General features: G+C 46.4%; 1 protein-coding gene across 1 annotated transcript in view; it reads right to left on the bottom strand.

The window, feature by feature from the left end:
* LOC126252139 (transcriptional regulatory protein AlgP-like) overlaps positions 1-20,179 on the bottom strand; it is a 49,616-nt gene extending 29,437 nt beyond the window's left edge. Inside the window, exon 1 of the mRNA XM_049953006.1 lies at positions 20,006-20,179. Within this exon, the coding sequence (XP_049808963.1) occupies positions 20,006-20,179 (174 nt within the window). The remainder of the gene's footprint in view (positions 1-20,005) is intronic.
* Between the last annotated feature and the right edge of the window lie 1,620 nt (positions 20,180-21,799).

Below are 21,799 nucleotides of genomic sequence, written 5' to 3'. Positions count from 1 at the left end.
CACATAAAAATTACGACCGACAAAGCGACTAAAATAATGCATAAGCTCGCTAGCCTGAACGCCGCATAGTACAGACTACCACTGTCAACACTTAGAACCTATCACTGTGCGCTCGTTGAATCTGTGGTCTGCTTCGCGGGCAGTACATGGGCCCATAGGCTGCCCCTAGTAACTTACAGGAACACTGTACGGAAGGGGCAAAGAAGCGCCCTGGTCAGGTTATCTTGGGCCTTCGGAACCGTTGGAAGCGTTTTGTGTGATCCTAGGAATCTTTCCCACTGACCTAACAATCAGACTGAGGGCAGCCATGTACTGGCTAAAGAAAGGCAGACACGACAAGGTGACAGAGATCACAGGGCACAACCTAAACGAAAGACGCCAACTTACTGAGTGGAGGGTGGACACATGGCAGAGGGAATGGGACACGGACGACAAGGGCCGCAGGGTCTACCAATTTTCCCCGGACATCAGGGAACGTCTGAAGATGAATCACATTAACCCAAGTCGGGGCATGGTTCATCTTCTCACGGGTCATGGCCCATATCCCGCGCATCTACATCGCGTGGGACTCAGCCACAGTGACACCTGTGTACGTGGCGAAAATGGATCCCCAGAACACATAGTACACTACTGGGCATTAAAATTGCTTCACAAAGAAGAAATGAAGATGATAAACGGGTATGCATTGGACAAATATATTATACTAGAACAGACATGTGATTACATTTTCACGCAATTTTGGTGCATTCATCCTGAGAAATCAGTACCCAGAACAACACCTCTGGCCGTAATAACGGCCTTCATACGCCTGGGCATTGAGTCAAACAGAGCTTGGATGGCGTGTACAGGTACAGCTGCCCATGCAGCTTCAGCACGATACCACAGTTCATCAAGAGTAGTGACTGGCGTATTGCCACGAGCCAGTTGCTCGGCCACCATTGACCAGACGTTTTCAATTGGTGAGACATCTGGAGAATGTGCTGGCCAGGGCAGCAGTCGAACATTTTCTGTATCCAGAAAGGCCCGTACAGGACGTGCAACATGCGGTCCGGTATTATCCTGCTGAAATGTAGGGTTTCGCAGGGATCGAATGAAGGGTAGAGCCACGGGTCGTAACACATCTGAAATGTAACGTCCTCTGTTCAGAGTGCCGTCAATGTGAACAAGAGGTGACCGAGACGTGTAACCAGTAGCACCCCATACCATCACGCCGGATGATACGCCAGTATGGCGATGACGAATACACGCTTCCAATGTGCGTTCACCGCGATGTCGCCAAACACGGATGCGACCATCATGATGCTGTAAACAGAACCTGGATTCATCCGTAAAAATGAAGTTTTGCCATTCGTTCACCCAGGTTCGTCGATGAGTACACCATCGCAGGCGCTCCTGTCTGTGATGCAGCGTCAAAGGTAACCGCAGCCATGGTCTCCGAGCTGATAGTCTATGCTGCTGCAAACGTCGTCGAACTGATCGTGCAGATGGTTGTTGTCTTGCAAACGTCCCCATCTGTTGACTCAGGGATCGAGACGTGGCTGTACGATCCGTTACAGCCATGCAGGTAAGATGCCTGTCATCTCGACTGCTCGTGATACGAGGCCCTTGGGATCCAGCAAGGCGTTCCGTATTACCCTCCTGAACCCACCGATTCCATATTCTGCTAACAGTCATTGAATCTCGACCAACGCGAACAGCAATGTCGCAATACGATAAACCGCAATCGCGATAGGCTACAATCCGACCTTTATCAAAGTCGGAAAGGTGATGGTACGCATTTCTCCTCCTTACGCGAGGCATCACAACGTTTCAGCAGGCAACGCCGGTCAACTGGTGTTTGTGTATGAGAAATCGGTTGGAAACTTTACTCATGTTAGCACGTTGTAGGTGTCGCCACCGGCGCCAGCCTTGTGTGGATGATCTGAAAAGCTAATTTTTGCATATCACAGCATCTTATTCCAGTCGGTTAAATTTCGCGTCTGTAGCACGTCATCTTCGTGGTGTAGCAATTTTAATGGCCAGTAGTGTATTTCACTGCCCGTTACACGTCGAAGACACAACACCTACACAGCTACAGATACAAACGCCAGACGACATACATACAGGAAATCAGAAATGAGAACATATGGGAGGACATTAACCGAGTGACTTGTTTCAAGTCCTTTTAATTTCTTTATAGCATTACTCGTAAAACAAACTGTAATTGAATTCCATGTGTGTATTTAAATATGTCAAAGCATGTACGTGAAAATGTGATAATACCCAATTGTAAATAGGTAGTTCATTCACGAAAGTGGTCCGCCTCCACGTGGCAGAGACGGGCAACATCGAGGGTGGCCGGAAGCTAACAAACTTGCGACCACTCACGATGGCTAAGTGACCAGCGAACCTCGTTGGGTGTACCACAAAGGTATTTTTTGTGGTTAAAAAAAAAAGGACCAGTCATATACCCATAGCCGGCGTCCACGCCTGGAGCCTGTTGAAGTCTGACCGTTCAAGGTACAGATAATCTGTGTCCAGCCTGCCAAGAAATACTCGGCGCAATCTCCACCGCCGGCCGCGGTGGCCGTGCGGTTCTGGAGCTGCAGTCCGGAACCGCGGGACTGCTACGGTCGCAGGTTCGAATCCTGCCTCGGGCATGGGTGTGTGTGATGTCCTTAGGTTAGTTAGGTTTAAGTAGTTCTAAGTTCTAGGGGACTTATGACCTAAGATGTTGAGTCCCATAGTGCTCAGAGCCATTTGAACCAATCTGCACCTGATCCACGCGAGAGCGCCTCCGCAATTAAACCCGCGCCGGGCGGCGAGACGAGGGCGCGAGCAGGGGAAGCTAATTTTCTTTTAATTTCCTTGTAATTTTATAAACCTGGCCACTCGTAATTAGCGGAGCGAGTCGAGGATGCGCGCCTATTGTCAGCCGCAGGATTCCGAGCCGCGGAACGCAATTAACATAATACGCTAGCAGGCGGCAGTGCCGCACTCCAATTTATGCTGCAACTCTCTGGGGGCAAACCGCCGGGGCTGGAGGGAAAGAAAAAAAGAACGAAAGAAAGAAAAGTGCTGCCGAGACTGAATATTCCTCCCGTTATTCTCGAGAACGGCGCTGTTCAATACCTTTAATGAAACTTTAGTGTTTCTGTGGTCCGGAGTATGACCGCAGCTCGAAGAGAGGGAGTGTACTCCCAGTGAGTAGAGTAGGCTACGTCAGGCGACAAGATCGTGGGGCAGCCGTACAAGGGACGGCTCCTTTGTAATTACGCAAGTTCTTCAGTAATTAACAAGGAAAAGAGGCCGAAATCTACAACTCCGGGCGCGAAAGGAACTTATTCGGGAGTTTTTGTGTTCATCCAGCTGTGGGTCTGCTGAATAATTCATATGCAGCTGCGGAAATGGCAACAAAAGACACTAAATTGCGGATAGGAACTTTATCCACCAACCTGCTACTTTTCGTTACGAAACTCATATACCGGCACGACCAAAACAGAAGAACGCGAAAGAAGGGAACATCGCTTCGTGTTAATATGCCAGTGAATGAAAGTAGGTAGCATAGAATCGCGCACGCAATTTAAGAGCTCTAGCTGCTTGGAAAGAATATAATTTACGTTAAGACTTAACTGACCATTCGACAGGGACGGCATTAAATCATATGCTTGAGCCAGAGTGAGGAGAATATGGTTCTTGATGTTGTTAAGGGCGCCACGCCCCTTTCTACTGAAGCGAAAATTGGATCAAAATTGCATCTGCATCATCTTCAGAGGAGGTAATGCAGAATACCAGGTAACTCCACGAAAACAAACATCTCTACCCTTTCTGAAAAAAAAAAGAAGGTAATGGATAATCACTGTCTTACGAGTCAATTAAGGAAGTTAAATTTCAGTAGTTGAAAAGGTGCACGCACACACACAAAAACACACACACACACACACACACACACAAAAGCAAGCGCGCACCCCCGTGTGTGTGTGTGTGTGTGTGTGTGTGTGTGTGTGTGTGTGTGTGTGTGTGTGTACAAACTGAGAAAGGCCTGAATTTCCACAACAACAGGTTCCGTAACAGAACAAGTAAAAGATCCACCAAAGAGCAACTTTCAACCATCTTTTATACGCCACTATTTCATACAAATTTATAATTCCTAGATTTCTAACGTCGATGTAATACCACCTGTCGAAGCTCATCAAGACCGAGGAAACCTACGTCACGATTCACGCTTAAGACATATATCTATATCTATCTACCTATCTATATCCGAATCCCGCTCCAGCTACTGCAGGGTCTGGGTGCTGACGAGTCCTCTCCATTTGGCTCGGTCCTCCTACCACTTTTCTTCCTCCACTTGCTGCCAGGTCACACCTCTCCTTTCAACAGACATTCTCACTCCCATTTTCCACCGTGTTCTTGGGCGCCCTCTAGGTCTTTTCTCATCCATCTTTAGTTCTTCCATAATTTTGGGGAGTCTCTGCCCATGCATCCTCTTAACATGCCCATACCATCTTACTCTCTTTCTTTCAATTTCTTCTCTCATACTTTTTTGTTTGAGGTCCTTTCTAATCTCTACATTCCTTACTCTGTCCATTCTTGTTTTTCCCTTAACTGCTCTGAGAAATTTCATTTCCCCTGCTTGCAGTCTGCTCCAGTCCCTTTCTGTCATTGTCCATGTTTCTCCACCACAGGTGACAATAGGGATGTAATAATTCTTATACATAAGGAGTTTTGCTCTTTCTGAAACTTCATTATTCCAAATCAGATGTTTTATTGTTTGGTAGAAATTGCCTCCCTTCTGTAACCTCCTATTAATTTCGTTAGTTATTCTTCCATCCCTAGATATTTCACTCCCTAAATAAGTGAAACTTTCTACCACTTTGAGGGGTTCTCCATTCAAGGTAATGTTTCCGTTGATTCCTTTCTCCCTTCCAAATACCATTACTTCACTCTTATCTTTATTTATTTTTAATCCATACCTTGTCTTTATTTCCTATCTATATACCTTGTCATTATTTCCTATATCTATATGTTACTTTTAAAACACGTCAATGTCAGAAACTACGACAACGAAAGAGACTCCTCCCCGAAAAATATTAAATACCAAAAAAGCTTATGTAATGAAGACAGCTCCTATTAATGTACCCGTACCCGTTGAGCCGAGGCAAGTGTCACTGTACCACGGAAGTAGTGCATGGCCGAGGATGCAGTCGACATATGACGAAGGGTTAGGTAGATGAAACGAGGAATTCAGGTAGCCCATCCAGCGGATTACACAACTTACTACGCAGTACTTTCGAAAAAGAGAGATGGGAAGAGAGAGATTCAAATAGGAGACGTTTCCCACCCTTTCATCACTGCTAACTTCAGTTTTGTTTTCAGAATTCTTAAACGTAATGTTAGAATACGAAGTTATTTAATGTTTGTCAGTTTCATTCTATTAAGACAAACATCAATCACATTCGTGAAACAATAAACTCATTAACTCTTCTTAGTTGAACGGATTCAACCTTTCAAGATGTGGCGATCGTTTATAGCAAGTATAAAATTGTTTTTCAGGAGGATAATTCGAAAGGTGGGTCATCATTGATCCTGGCGTAGTATTGTATGCTGTCACTGCGCTTTAGTCGAAAGCATTATCCATCAGAATGACAGATGATGGTAAAAAAAGAAGTGCATAACTTTCTTTCACAATGACCCCTAGTCTGCCCACTAAATGCTTCGGATGAACTAAGATTGTGTAGTTAATTTTCCCAGAATGTGAGTGGCTCGAAGAGTTTTTAAGTAATACAACCCAGTATTGTCCTAAATGGCATGTGACAGAATTACTAGCAGGTGTGATGAATAACAGTTTGCTCTAAATGTGGAAACGCTACTGCGAATGTGTACGAAAAACAACTCTGTAACGTTCGAATACAGCGTCAGTAAGGTGCTGTTTGATACAGGCAAATCTATTAAATATGCAGGCGTAACGTTCAAAGCGAAGAGAAATGAGCACGCCAGGCTGGTAGTGCGCAAGGTGAATGATCCACTTCGATATATGGGGAGAATTTTGGGAAAGTGTAGTTCATCCATAAGGGAAACGGCATATAGAGTGCTAGTGGGACCGATTGTCGAGTACTGTTCGGGTCTTTGGGATCATCGTCAGGTCGTATTAAAGGAATACATCGAAGCAATTCAAAGGTATGCTGCTAGATTTATAACCGGTAGGTTCGATCAACATGCAAGTATTACGGAGATACTTCGTGAGCTCGAATGGGAATCCCTGAATGGAAGACGACGCACTATTGAGGAAATTTAGAGAACGATTCTACTGCCGCCAACGTACGTTATGCGTAAGGACCACAAAATAAGATGCGAGAATTTAAGGATCGTACCGACGCATTTTGATAGTCGGTTTCCCCTTGCTCTATTTGGGAGTGGAACAGGAAAGGAAATGATAAGTACTGGTACGTGGTACAGTCCGCCATGCACTCTACGGCGGCTTGCAGGGAATGTACTTGTAGTCGTATGTAGACGTAGAACGCCGTTAACTGTAGTACAAGTGTGTAACTAACGCAAAAGTAGTGTTCGAAGTGTTATAAGTTTCGAAAGATAGGCAAGGTGGTGGCAAGGTCATGCTGCTTTGCAGGCGCTACCAAAATGAGATAATGTGCAGAACGCTATGTTTTACGAAGAGGAAAGAGGGTATAGTGTCTTTACAGAGTCATAAGGCTAACATCAACGGCAGCAAAACAGGGGTAATAGAGTGTACTGGAATTAAATCAGGTGATGGTGAGGGGATTTGATTAGAAAATGTAACACTGAAAGCAATAAATAAGTTTCACTATTTGAGCAGTGTAACAACTGACGACAGCTGAAGTAGAGCTCATGTAAAACAGAGACCGGCAATAGCGAAAAAACAAAAGAAATCTGTAAACAGTTAATATATAAGGGATGATCAAAAAGTTTCTGTTCAAATGTTACACTAACCCCTAACCGATACACCCGCAATGAAGTGCGCTGAGTTGCATATACGCTGCCCGCATCTCGTGGTCGTGCGGTAGCGTTCTCGCTTCCCACGCCCGGGTTCCCGGGTTCGATTCCCGGCGGGGTCAGGGATTTTCTCTGCCTCGTGATGGCTGGGTGTTGTGTGCTGTCCTTAGGTTAGTTAGGTTTAAGTAGTTCTAAGTTCTAGGGGACTTATGACCACAGCAGTTGAGTCCCATAGTGCTCAGAGCCATTTGAACCATTTTTTTTGCATATACGCTGCACCAACACCCTCAAAAGGAAACCAGAAACTAATTCAAATGGCTCTGAGCACTATGGGACTTAACTTCTGAGGTCATCAGTCCCCTAGAACTTAGAACTACTTAAACCTAACTAACCTAAGGCCATCACACACATCCATGCCCGAGGCAGGAGTCGAACCTGCGATCGCAGTGGTAGAGCGGTTCCAGACTGTAGCGCCTAGAACCGCTCGACCACCCCGGCCGGCAAAATCGGAAACTTTCTGATCGCCTGTTATAAGCTGAAATGTTAAGGACTCTTTCCTGAAGGTGTTTCTTTGGAACATATCCATGAAGGTAAGCAGTTCAGATATGAAGATAAACAGTTCCTGAAACATGGTACTGAATCGCAAGGGAGAAAAAAAAAAGAAATTTATGGCATTACTTGCCAAAAAGAAGGGATCTTTTGGCAGCATACATCCTGAGACTCTGTGGAGTGGTCGAGCTGGTGACGGAGCGACGTATAGAAGACCTAGGCATGAGCGCTGTAAGCAGGTTCAAAAGAACGTAGCTTGCAGTAGTTATTCAGAGGTTAAGATGCTTGCAAAGCGTCAAGAGCTGCAACAGCAGCGGGGTATGCTCTAGAAACAAGTCCATAAACTTGCCAGTAGGTAGTTCAGAGTGCTGCGCACGAGCTGATTACGGCCAAGAAATAACAACAGTCGCCCGAGACGATGGGCAAGCACACCCTTCAGCAGTGGACAGCCGACTCACCTCGTGGCCGCCGGGCCTCCGAGGCCTATTCACCCCATGGAAATACGGGCGCAACAGTCGCACACTCTGGGGGATAATGCATGTTTCATAAGGTCGGGCCCCCAGGAAACCGTTTCCAGCGGCGCTGTCCGCGCATGCGCCCCTCCCCCAGGACAGGACAGCGACTACACCAGCCAGAAGAGCCGCACGCACCCCTTCCGTCTGGCGGGCGCGCGGACCCGAAGCCGAGTCCCGGGTGTAAAATTACTTATAAAAACAACGCCGACCGTAACTTGGCTGGCGCAACGCGAGTCGAGTTTACTTCCAGCGGGTTTTTTGCGGCGTGCGCGGGGGCCGCCGAGCAGCGGGAGCGGGCGGCGGGAACACTCCCAGCAGTTGGAATTTCTGTTCCGCTCCGCTTTTACCCACATTATTTTTCACCTTACCCTTCTTATTTTTAATTTGCCTCGCGCGCTGTCTTTCTTCATCTGCAGTCGTCTACCCCTTACTCTATTTTTCTGTTTTTACGCGCGTTTCTTCGACGTGTGGCTTCTTAAGACTTGGCGAGGCACGCCAGAAAGACAGAGACCGCGAAAATGGAGAGAGAAAATCACACGCAAGTCTGCAGACACGTCCTTATTAAGACCGTCTCGTCTTTCTCTTCCGCCGCCGTCTCGTCTGCAGGAGCTAACCTTCACTTTCTTCTCCCTCCCTCCGACCGTCTCTCTCTCTCTCTCTCTCTCTCTCTCTCTCTCTCTCGTCCACTGTTGTTCTGCGAGGTCCGCACCGCGCAAGACTTCCCGAATTGTTGTGCGCCGCCAACGGAAACAAAAACTTTTAATTCCCTTTCCTGCGCGCGAGTGGTCTTAATAGAAACAGATTGAAAAGATAAAAAGCGGTGCCCGCAGTCGGGAGCGTCGGCTCGGACACGGAGGAGGCGTCGGCGCCGGCGGCCGTCTGCCGCTATACCGCCAAGTGTCCCCCACAAATTTGTTTCAGTTCTAAAGTCAATTTGCGACTACTTGCCGACTAATGGATTTACGCGCCGGCGTGGTCCTTCTGGCGCTGAAGTTGGAGGGCGGTGCAGTGCCGCCATCCCGCCAGCAGCTAGGCCCTGGGAAGGCAGCCGCTACCACGGCGATACGCCGTCTCTCTCTTACACGGGGAACCGCGGCTACTAGTCATCGCCAATTTCGTTCAATTCGTTCGTTACGGCATATCCACGGCTCCGTCAGAATTGGAAGTGACAGAAGTAGCAGCGCCAGTTCGCCAAGAGCTTAGAAAAAAACTGGCCAGGTGCGAGAACTGACGCTCTGAGCCTTCCGTACGAGCTTCATTCTGTATATAGTCAGTTCATCCAAGCCCGCCAGGCTAGCCGCGCGGTCTACCGCGCTACTTCCCGAGCGGGAAGGCGTGCTGGTCCCCAGCACGAACCCGTCCGGCGGATCAGTGTCGAGGTTTGGTGCGCCGGCCAGCCTGTGGATGGTCTTTAAGGCGGTTTTCCAACTGCCTCGGAAAATGCGGGCTGGTTCCCCTTATTCCGCCTCAGTTACACCATGTCGGCGATTGCTGCACATACGCGTACACCATAATTACTCTACCACGCAAACATTTGGGGTTGCACTCGTCTGGCTGACACTTTCCCAGTACGAGGGGCGGGGGGATCCACTGGGGGCTGAACTGCACAGTAACCCTGGGTTGCGTGTGGGGCGGCGGTGGGGTGGGTGGACTGCTCTGGCCCGTACTCAGGGCTATGCCGGGACGAAGCCTCTCCGTCATTTCTAGGTCCTCGATTTAATACACAATACACACAGTTCATCCACGTCGAAAATCGAGAATCTCGACGATTCTTACCTGCTATCGACACCGATAGACATGAAAGACATCGGCCCCAGGAATTCCAAGGCTTTGGAGAACACTTAAATTTAAAATCTGGAGTCCGATAACATATTACAAAAGAAATACTTTTTCGGGTTATATGATTACAAATTAACAACTTTATGGCATTTTCTTTTACTTGTACTGCAAAATCTTGCTTCCTGCCTAATCTCATGGGTTTAGATCAACGGGAAGAATAGCTATTGATGAATGAGTTTGCAAGTATCAAAATATGTGACATAAATGCATGATTGGATTAACTTAGAAGCTTAACTTTTTTTCACATCATAAAAGGATCACAGACATAAATATGTGACATAAATTTCAAATGATTGCACTCGTGTGCTGAACAAGAGAAAATTTTCCATGTACCTCTGTATAAGCGCTAATCTCACTAATCCTATTCTGATGATCCGTATGCGAGATGCAGGATGCTGACAGTATAATCGTCTCCGTCTTCTCCGAATACGGCAAGCCTACTCTAAATTTACCCCACAGTGTTTCGTGACAACTACATCTTTCTTCCGGGAATTCCAGCTTCAGTTTTCTTTCTTTTATTTTTTTTTTTTAAGTACGATCCTCCTCTAATGTTTGTACAGCATCCTTCCCATACTATATTTTTAAGTGCTTTTCTAATCATTTCAAATATGACTGAGCAGAAACACTGGGCGTAAATCCATCATGCTACTAGGAAAATAAATCTGATATTTTGTTGTATTGTTGTATAACGCTACTGACTACGTTTCCGTGGCGGGTCCCATTTTAGTGGAATCTGGCCAGAGGATACTTCACAGATGTATACCACCTGAACAGGTGGTACATTTTACTACAGTACGAAGTATTTTCACATTTGAAACATTATATTCTATATCACCATGAGATTTAACGTTTGATTTTCTAATAAAGTCCATCCTAGCGCATTCAAACATTCAAGATTTATTACGCACAAGGAATTCTTATGAACTATTCTCCAACGTGATATTAAATCATTTATTGCGATTAATTACTTCTAGTTTTATTTAACGATTTTCAACACATTGTTTGCATTTAATTAATCTTTTGTCTCTAACTATTGTTAATATTGCAATGATATCTCATTTAAATTAAACTAAATTTTTAATTTTGTTTAAAGGAATTTGGTTATGTTCAACTTCTAGCTACCTGAATATTTTTGTATCTATTCTTGTCTGTGTGAGAAATTTGGCTTTAGTTGTCACTAATAGCGTTCAAATGTTATCTTTTGCTGTATGTTAATATTCATAATGTTGTCATTAGTCATGTGAAATTTAAACATTATTTATAGTCTCATTCAGAGAAATCTAGTTATGTTCAACTTCAAGACACATATACATCCTCGGTATTCTGGAATTGCATGAGTGAGAATTTGGTTTCAGATGACACCATATATTTTAGAAATTTCTCTGTCTATTTTTATTTTCTTTTATATTTTGTATAATTATATTGTTTTTATTAATTACGCTAATTTCACAACATCACTTACTGTATTATATAGTGCACCAACACTCAGAGCAACAGACAGGGCAGAAATATTAGAAACAGCTCCGCCTCCTCGTGGCAGGGACGGGCAATGGAATGGGTGCTTGCCAAGCTAACCGAACTTGTGAGCAACCATGATGGCTAAGAGACCTACATGCTGCCTGGCTTGTTACTTGTCTTAAGTAGCACACGGCCCACCTTAGTAACCCAGGTGGTGGGCTACTCTGTAGCGTTTAAATGAAAAAAAAAGCACGACGAAAGTGTGCTACCACATCTGGTTTCCCTCTCATAGAGAAGTAAGAGTCAGTTATGAAGTGTAAATCGTACTGGCTCGTCAAGCTCTGCGGGGCATTAGGGCTGCGACAGTGGCCACTCTGTAATCCCTAGGTCGGTGTGAGGTAGTCTGGCGGGAAGCTACAGAGGGTGGGGGGTGTGGGACGACGTGGCCGGCTGGCGGGATTTGGCGCCATTGTGGCTGCACCTGCAGCTTGGAGCTGGAAGCCCGCAGCTGGAAGCCTGGAGCGCCCGCCGCTAAGCCGCGCCGCACAATTACCTCGCTCCGGCCCGGCCGCGTCTGCTTGTCTGTCCGCGGCGCTTGCGTTATGATAAACGTCGCAAAACTTCCCTCGCCTCCACAACCTTTTCAAAGCGAAGCCTTTATCTCCAGCCAGATTACGACGCTTTAATTTCATAAACTTCTAGCCTTTCCACGCCTTAAATTAGCTGCAGAAAATACTAATGGCACACAGTGAGATTTTCAGTCAAATGTGAACTGTTTCACATACGGTTGCAAAAGCTGTGTGCCTCTAACACGCTTTCCCTCTGTCGCTTTCAGACGTGCAACAGACGGCATGCAGGGGCAGAAAACGTTTCGCTGCCCCCACGTCATTCCGTCTCAAGGGTGTGACCCGACCACTGTGACTGCGAGCAGGCATGCATATTATCAATGTCTGTATATAAATCCTCCCACATGAAGTACGAAAATTTAGCTGAGTTGCAGAACGTATGGCATTCTACTTCGTTTTTCTATAGTTTTTATACTAGCCTTATGCTCTGTTTCCTATTCCTAACATCATCACTTTCGTTTTGTTAAGTTCCTCTCTCTCAGTCTCTCTGCTTCATCCATCCTTTATCTTACACCCAATACTGCTAGCGCTCATTCATTAAATCTGCCTTCCTGTAATTTGTCGTTACTGTTGTACTTCAAAAATGGCTCTGAGCACTATGGGACTTAACTTCTGAGGTCATTAGTCCCCTAGAACTTAGAACTACCTAAACCTAACTAACCTAAGGACAGCACTCACATCCATGCCTGAGGCAGGATTCGAACCTGCGACCGTAGCGGTCGCGCGGTTCCAGACTGTAGCGCCTAGAACCGCTCGGCCACCTCGGCCGGCTGTTGTACTTCTCATGAACGAATGTAAACTATTTTTATTTTTTTTATTTCTCTCTTTCTTCACTACGGTAACTACTACATGTTTTCTACATGTAACTTATGATATGCTTATCGCAATGTATGTTTTTTTTCCCTCTCTCTGCAGTATAGTAACTATTAAATGTTTTATAGATGTAACTTACGCTACATATGAGTGGAAAATATGTAGCCTATAAGGTCTCGTCGGAAGTAAGATAGCACCTAAGGCCCTAACCTTGATATGTTTCCGAAACTTAAAGCACACCTTCGGGGACGTAACTTTCTGGGGGATGAAACGTGCAAGCAGAGTGAGGTCGTGGCTCCGTCATAAAATCAAGCATTCTGCAGTACCGTTATGAACAAACCGATCTCTCGTTGGTTCGTCGTCAGCTTGACTATGTTGAAAAACAATTATGTACACGTGAAGCCAGACTAGCCGCGCGGTCTGAGGCGCTGCTTCCCGAGCGGGCGGGCGTGCCGGTCCCCTAGCACGAATCCGCCCGGCGGAAATAGTGTCGAGGTCCGGTGTGCCGGAGAGCCTGTGGATGGCTTTTAAGGCGGTTTTCCATCTGCCTCGACGAATGCGGACTGATTCCCCTTATTCCGCCTCAGTTACACTATGTCGGCGATTGCTGCGCGAACACTGTCTCCATGTACGCGTAAACCATAATTACTCTACCACGCAAACATTTGGGGTTACAGCCGTCTGATATGAGACGTTCCCAGGGTGGGAGGGGTGGTGGTGGTGGTGGTGGTGGTGGTGCGGGGTGGGGACACTGGAAGCCGAACCGCACAACAACCCTGGGTTGTGTGTGGGGCGGCGGTGGGGTGGGTGGACTGCTGCGCCCTGTTGTGGGATTCTGAACTACTGAGGGCTACGGCGGGACGAAGCCTCTCCGTCGTTTCTAGGTCCCCGGTTTAAACACAAAATATACAACGTACACATGAAGAATAAAGATGTAGAATGTTAATAATGTTAGTTTTATTTAAAAAGCTTTAAGAGTTTTCACTTTAAATAATCGGAGGCATTAATTCTCAAAACGCTCTCACAGGAGTACTTTTAACTTAATTTTTCGGAAAATTTTAATATTTATGTGGTGGTTATTTTCCATTTGCCCAGGTCAAAGGGTAGCTAACACATAGAAAAACTGTATTGACCTTTCTTATTTTTCAAAAGCGACAGAGTTGCCGTTATTCGGTGAATTATTGTATGTGTTGCACTGCGAGTCATTTGTAGTACTGAGATAGATATCATGTCTTCTCAAAAGCTTCGCCATTCATCGAGTTTTCGGTCTAATGACTCAAGTATTTTTACAAAATAGTTATACAGTGAGATGACAAAAGTCAAGGGACTATGTTATGCACACATACAGACGACGGTAGTATCGCGTACACATGTTATAAAAGGACAGTGCACTGTCGCAGCTGTCATTTGTACTCAAGTGATTCATGTCAAAAGGTTTCCGACGTGATTACGGCCGCACACCGGGAACTAACAGACTCTGAACACGGAATGGCAGTTGTAGCTAGACGCAGGAAACCGTTAGGGGAATTCAGTATTACGAGATCCCCAGTGTCAAGAGCGTGCTGAGAATACCAAATTTCAGGCATTATCTCTCATCACGGGCAGCGCAGTGGCCTTCACTTAACGACCGAGAGCAGCAGCGTTTGCGTATGGTTGTCAGTGCTAACAGACAAGCAACACTGCGTGAAATAATGTGGGACATAAGATGAACGAATCCGTAATGAGAGTGCGGTCAAATCTGGCGGTAACGGGCTTTGCTAACAGCACGACATCGCCTGCAGCGCCTCTCTCGGGCTCGTGACCCTATCAGAAGACCCTAAACGACTGGCAAACCGTGGCCTGGTCAGATGAGTCCCGATTTAAGTTTGTAAAATCTGATGGTGGGGTTCGAGACTGGCGCAGACCCCACGAAGCCGTGAACCCAAGTTGTCAATAAGGCACTGTGCGAGCTCGTGGTGTGTCCATAATGGTGTGGGCTGTGTTTACAGGGGACGGACTGCGCCCTCTGGTCCAACTGAACTGGAAATGGTTATATCCGGCAACCTGGGGAGCAATTTCAGCCATTCATGGACTTCATGTTCCCACGACAGTGCGTCATGTTACCGGGCCACAGCTGTCAGCGACTGGTTTGAAGAACATTCTGGACAATTCGAGCGAATGACTGGACCAGCCAGATCGCCTGACATCAGTTCCATCGAACATTTATGGGATATAACCGAGGCGTCAGTTCGTGCACAACATCCCGCACTGGCAACATTTTCGCTACTATGCAGGCAGCATGGCTCAATATTTCTGTAGCAGACTTCTAACGACTCGCTGAGTCCATGCCACCTCGAGATGCTGTGCTACGCCGGACAAAAGGGGGTTCGACACGATGTTATGAGGTATACCATGACTTTTGTCGCCTCATTGCAAATGATCCTTATCACTGAAAAATAGTTCAAATGGCTCTGAGCACTACGGGACTTAACATCTGAGGTCATCAGTCTCCTAGACTTAGAACTACTTAAACCTAACTAACCTAAGGATATCACACACATCCATGCCCGAGGCAGAATTCGAACCTGCGACCGTAGCAGCAGCGCGGTTCCGGACTGACCGCCTAGGACCGCTCGGCCACATCCGCCGGCCTCAGCATGCCAGAAGTTGTCTGCAAATGGACGCCGAGAGCAGTCAACTGATCGAGGTGTTAGCTTCAATGTCACGACGTCCGACTGTAGTCTAAGAGACAGTCCTACAGACGCATATAGCAATGAATGTTAAGATAAACTTACAAGCTAGCTTTTCGTAGAAACTGCACGTAATTTCAAAATTTACTGTCGCTCCCCTCCATTCATAAATGAACATCCAGTATATTCTTTTTCTCTGTGTCCCCCGCCCTCTCTCTCTCTCTCTCTCTCTCTCTCTCTCTCTCTATCTCTCTCAATTTTTTTCAACTGTAAAATGCCAAACAATATTTCTTTTGAAGAACAGAGTGGTACACGGAACCAAAATGTACTTATCGCATGTCATCACGACACGAATGAAACGTGCGGAAGAGATTAAAACACTACGCGCAGAGAAGGTGGCACTATTCACTTGCTGTGCGTTAAGCGTGGCTCGGTTCGGACATTTCACGCGCCACTGCCCTGGCGCTGGCGGGAGCAGCAGTGTGTGTGGGTGAGCGGACGGACGCAGTTTTTCCACAGCATCCTCTCGTGTTGCTGCGTAAGTTAACGCCACTGGCGATGTTACGGCCTTTTTACTTTTTTGCGACCTTTCCGGAAACAGTGCTATGTCCACTACAGTTTCTGCGAATACGGAGACAGAAGAACAGTAGTCTCAAAGAATTAGCCGTGCAGTGCGTTGCAGTTTTTGGAGTTTACTCGTATCTGACAACACTGTAGCTACATGTTGACAGTGCTTAAAACTGTGAAATGATGCTTCGGTAAACGACGGAACATTAAAAAGTAATAACCACACAGTCCACGGACGATAACAATTTTAGTCATATGTTTTATTTTAGGCGAATTAATAATTTTTATATAGTTCATTGCCCCTGAATAACAATTTTCGTTACATTATTGTTCTTATTGTAGGATAAATTTCAATTTAGACAAAAGATACCTATACGTTAACCAGACTAAAAAGATGGCTGATCAGCTAAGGGTACTCAAATTCCCTAACAAAGTACAAATGGAAATATACTCCTGTTTTAAAATGACTTTGACTGAGAAGTGGAATTCCAGCTGCCTTATTCTTCCTTCCTCAGGATCTTTAGAAATTTTCCCAAAAATTCTGCCATGCCAACATAGTCGCGCTCTTTTTAACATGTAGCTAACTTTTCACTCCCTCTTTTGACTGTAACTCGTTCACACCCACTAGTCCACCGCTGTAAGTCGCTCATACCCTTCCGCTCCTACTTGCCTACTCTCTCTCATTCAGCTTAACTCATTGTCATTATCTCTTGAGTATCTCTAACTGTCACTGTCTCCTATCTTACAGCCACAGACTCCTTCGTTCTGTCCTACTACTACTGGACTTTCTCGCTGCTCCTCCCTCCCTCTTCTCTCTCTTACTCCTGCTCTATCATTCATTCGTTCCCACTGCTGCTGCCTCTTCTCACTAACTCTCTCTCTTCTTAATTGTCACTGTCATAGGCTCTTTCTTTCATTATCACTGGCCCTCACGAACTCACTGCCATTGTGTCCCTCTCTTTCTCTCGCACTGCCATCGACTCTTTCCCTGTGGGGGGAGTTCGTGTGCGCCGACCTATCCGACATATGGTTTATCAACTCTGAGAACTACAGCGTTCGTATCACATTTCCCAGTGGCACTCTTCATATAACTTAAGTCTCCAATGAACACTCGCCGTTGATGACAACTTGCTACGTACTTAGAGCTGGTTACGTATTGGAGGGCCTACTACACACAAGGGAAAGGTGAATGATTTCATATTCGCGTACCTACTAATGCCATTTGTAAACGGATGCATGAAATAACGAGCGTGGTATGTCGAACAGATTCAGTTTTACATTTAACAGCACTGGTATCACAGACTGCTCGTAATACTGGTATCACAGACTGCTCGAAATAACCGAAACATTAACAGTATGTTGTGTGCTGTCCTTAGGTTAGTTAGGTTTAAGTAGTTCTAAGTTCTAGGGGACTGATGACCATAGATGTTAAGTCCCATAGTGCTCAGAGCCATTTTTGAACCATTAACAGTATGTTTTGAATTTAGGTCGTGAAAGGAGCAACGCGCGAACATTAAATTTTGTTTTAAATTGATTCAAAGTGCCTCAGACACTTTTCAAGAGATACACACTGTTTATGGCAGTGAAGCAATGAGTCACAAAAATGTTTTTACCGGTTATGGAAGGTTTCGTGATAGCAGAGAGGACTGAAGGTGATCCACGTCCAAAAGTAACATCGACAGTTCTTGTCGATGAAAATGTTCGAAATGTGGCTGAAATTCTTCTAATTGATCGTTAATAGATAACTAAGGACCCCACAGGATATCCTAAAACAATTGCGTATCGCGTTCTGGCAGAAAATTTGGCGAAAAGAAGATGAGTCGCCGCTCACTGACGATCGCAAAGACTACAGAGTGGCATACCACACGGACATGGGAAGATCGGACGTTAGGGACCAAAACTTCAAGTCTTGCACCGCAGCAGGTGATGAAACATGGTGTTTTCAGTAAGAGTCACTTACAAAGCGCCGAAGCCCGGAATGGAAACGTCCAGCTCTGCAGAGAGGTGTTTGTCATTCGTCGATTAGCTCGAACGAGAGTATCCACACGTTGCAGCACTGCAGCAGTGATAGCTATGCAGCTGGCCGGCACGCTGGAGATAGGACAGGGTTGTGCGATGTTGCTGCGATGATGACAGACGCGTCGCCAAACGATTCGCCGTGCTTTTTTTCACTGCCAGATCACCGTTGACATTCTGCAAGCGCTTATGAATATCTACGATCCTCTAGTTTTCCGCCAAAAGAACTCACTGAGAGCTCTCTGCTGGGAACGCACCTCCGTGACAGACACCATTGTGAAGGCTACGTACAGCGCCGCCACTTCATGAAATTATAGGGGCTGACACGGGAATATTCCACGATCTCTTAACAACAAACTCCGAATTTTTTCAACGGAAACGCCGAGAAAATAACATGTATTACTTATTGAACGCCCCTCCCCCTTCTACACTATTGGCCATTCAAATTGCTACACCACGAAGATGACGTGCTACAGACGCGAAATTTAACCGACAGGAAGAAGATGCTGAGATACGCAAATGATTAGCTTTTCAGAGCATTCACACACGGTTGGCGCCGGTGGCGACACCTACAACGTGCTGACGTGAGGAAAGTTTGTAACCGATTTCTCGTACACAAACAGCAGTTGACCGGCGTTGCCTGGTGAAACGTTGTTGTGATGCCTCATGTAAGGAGGAGAAACGCGTACCATCACGTTTCGGACTTTGATAAAGATCGGATTGTACCCTATCGCGATAGCGGTTTATCGCGACATTGATACCCACGTTGGTCAAGATCCAATGACTGTTAGCAGAATATGGAATCAGTGGGTTCAGGAGGGTAATACGGAACGCCGTGCTGGATCCCAACGGCCTCGTATCACTAGTAGTCGAGATGACAGGCATCTTAACCGCATGGCTGTTACGGATCGTGCAGTCACGTCTAGATCCCCGAGTCAATAAATGGGGACGTTTGCAAGACAACAACCATCTGCACGATCAGTTCGACGACGTTTGCAGCAGCATGGACTATCACCTCGGAGACCGTGGCTGCGGTTATCCTTGACGCTGCGTCATAGACAGGACCGCCTGCGATGGTGTACTCAACGACGAACGTGGGTGCACGAATAGCAAAACGTCATTTTTCGGATGAATCCAGGTTCTGTTTACAGCATCATGATGATCGCATCCGTGTTTGGCGACATCGCCGTGAACGCACATTGGAAGCGTGTATTCGTCATCGCCAAACTGGCGTATCACCCGGCGTGATGGTATGGAGTGCCATTGGTTACACGTCTCGGTCACCTCTTGTTCGGATTGGCGGCACTTTGAACAGTGGACGTTACATTTCAGATGTGATACGACCCGTGGCTCTACCCTTCATTCGATCTCTGCGAAACCCTACATTTCAGCAGGATAATGCACGACTGCATGTTGCAGGCCCTGTACGAGCCTTTCTGGATACAGAAATGGTCAATGACGGCCGAGCAACTGGCTCATCACAATACTCCAGTCACTGCTTTGGATGAACTGTGGTATCGTGTTGAAGCTGCATGGGCAGCTGTACTTGTACACGCCATCCAAGCTCTGTTTGACTCAATGCCCAGCTGTAACAAGTTCGTTATTACGGCCAGAGGTGGTTGTTCTGGGTACTGATTTCTCAGGATATATGCACCCAAATTGCGTGAAAACGTAATCACATGTCAGTTCTAGTATAATATATTTGTCCAATGAATACCAGTTTATCATCTACATTTCTTCTTGGCGTAGCAATTTTAATGGCTAGTAGTGTATTTCATATAAGTAAATTTTCCTGTGCGACGGATTGTGTATGCTGTCACTTTTGGCAAGAGTCTTACAGTGACATACAATGTTGAATGGTTTGTGGGTACCTAGGAAACAGAAGTGTAGAATCAACCTGCCTTCACGGTGAAAAGGGCGAGCTACGGTTACTACGAGCGCTGGTGATTTATGGACAAAGGTGTCGCATGTCTAGGAAACCACAGCACTGGTGGCGTTGCACTGGGTGCCGGCGAGACAGCGCCAGCGGCGACACCTGCGGGCCCGCTGACGCCGGATTGACGGCGGGGGCGGCCAGAAGTTGTCGACGGGGCGTGGCGGGCGGCAGGTGGGCGGGCGCCGTTAACAATGCAGCGCGCGCGCCTGTCCTGCCACTCAGCCGGCCTGCATACTGCATACCGCCGCGCCCCCGCCCGTCACGCACCGGAATAGCGAGACTCCCTCCCGGCCAGTCGCTCTCGCGTTTACGCACTTGCCGAGGGCGGACCAAAGGCGCTCTCTCGCGGTACGAGGAAACTTTCGTGGACCAGGAGCTGCTGACCCCCACAACCGCGGAATTCCACTATACTGCGAGGAGTGAAAGGAAACGTAGGCAATGAGGTGTAGCATCGGTTTTATGTCGCTGGCAGAACTTAGGAGACGCTATATTGTATTACCTCCTATGGAGCTGAACTGCACATTTGGCGGATATATATATGATGTCGCACCAAAACCGACGTATTTTCGAGAAATGCTTAGTGTGCTGGTCTTCTGAAATAGCTTATATACATACCACGCACACCATGACATAAAATACCACCAAATGTGCAGTTCAGCTCCATATGACGTAATATAATATAGCGTCTCTTAAGTTGTGCCAGCGACATAAAACCGATGCTACACCTGTTCACTAATACTTCCGTTGTGTATGCAGAAGCCGGCCGGGGTGGCCGAGCGGTTCTAGGCGCTACAGTCTGGAGCCGCGCCATTTGAGCCATTTTTTTGTATGCAGACGTTCAAATGGTTCAAATGGCTCTGAGCACTATGGGACTTAACTACTGAGGTCATCAGTCCCCTAGAACTTAGAACTACTTAAACCTAAATAACCTAAGGACATCACACACATCCATGCCCGAGGCAGGATTCGAACCTGCGACCGTAGCGGTCACGCGGTTCCAAACTGACGCGCTTAGAACCGCACGGCCACACCGGCCGGCTATGCAGAAGTAAAGCCGGCGAGTGACTTGGACAGAATTTGAATTTCATGCGAAGAATGACGGCTGGCTTTTAAATCTGTACAAATAATGTAGGTAATGCAAATAGATAGGAGAAACATTGCCGTAACGTTCGAATGCTGTATCAGTAGCATGTGGCTTCAGCCGCGTCGATTAAATATCTAGCCTTAGTGTTGTGAACTGACATGAAATGAAACGGCCATGTAACGTCGATGTGAGGAATGGCTCACAACATTTTTTTGGGAGTGTTCTGACAAAGTGCACCGCAAGTCTAAAAGAGACCGCAACCAGGGCGCTTGTACGACCAATTCTCGAGTACTACTCGAGTGATTGCGATTCTCAATGAATGGGAGTAAAGTAAGGCATCGAACTAGCCCTTAGGCGTGCTACTAGAATTGCTACAGTCGGATCGATCTGTTGCAGAAAGTTATGCGAAATGCTCTGTGAGTTTAAATGGTAATACCTGAGGGTAGAAGACGATCATTTCGCGAAACACTTTTGAGAGAGTCTAGAGAATTAGCATGTGCCATAGCTTGCAGAACTATTGTACTGGCATCGCTTTTCATCTCGCGTAAGGACAAAATAAAGGAGACAAGTTATCGTACAGAGATACACAAGGAATTGACAGTGATACAGAGTAGCCACCCCATGTATATTACACATCTCCTCCTAAACCACTGGAGTGATTTCAACCGAAGTTGGTACACATATCCCTTACTGTCAAGCAACAATTGATCTGGACGTAAGAACCACATAGCTAAAATAGTTCAAGAGATATGACGCCATAAACAAGCAGATGCGTG

The sequence above is a fragment of the Schistocerca nitens genome, chromosome 4, assembly GCF_023898315.1.
Source record: "Schistocerca nitens isolate TAMUIC-IGC-003100 chromosome 4, iqSchNite1.1, whole genome shotgun sequence".
NCBI lineage: Eukaryota > Metazoa > Arthropoda > Insecta > Orthoptera > Acrididae > Schistocerca > Schistocerca nitens.
Note: the sequence above shows the minus strand (reverse complement) of the source record. Positions and strands in the feature narration are given on the sequence as shown.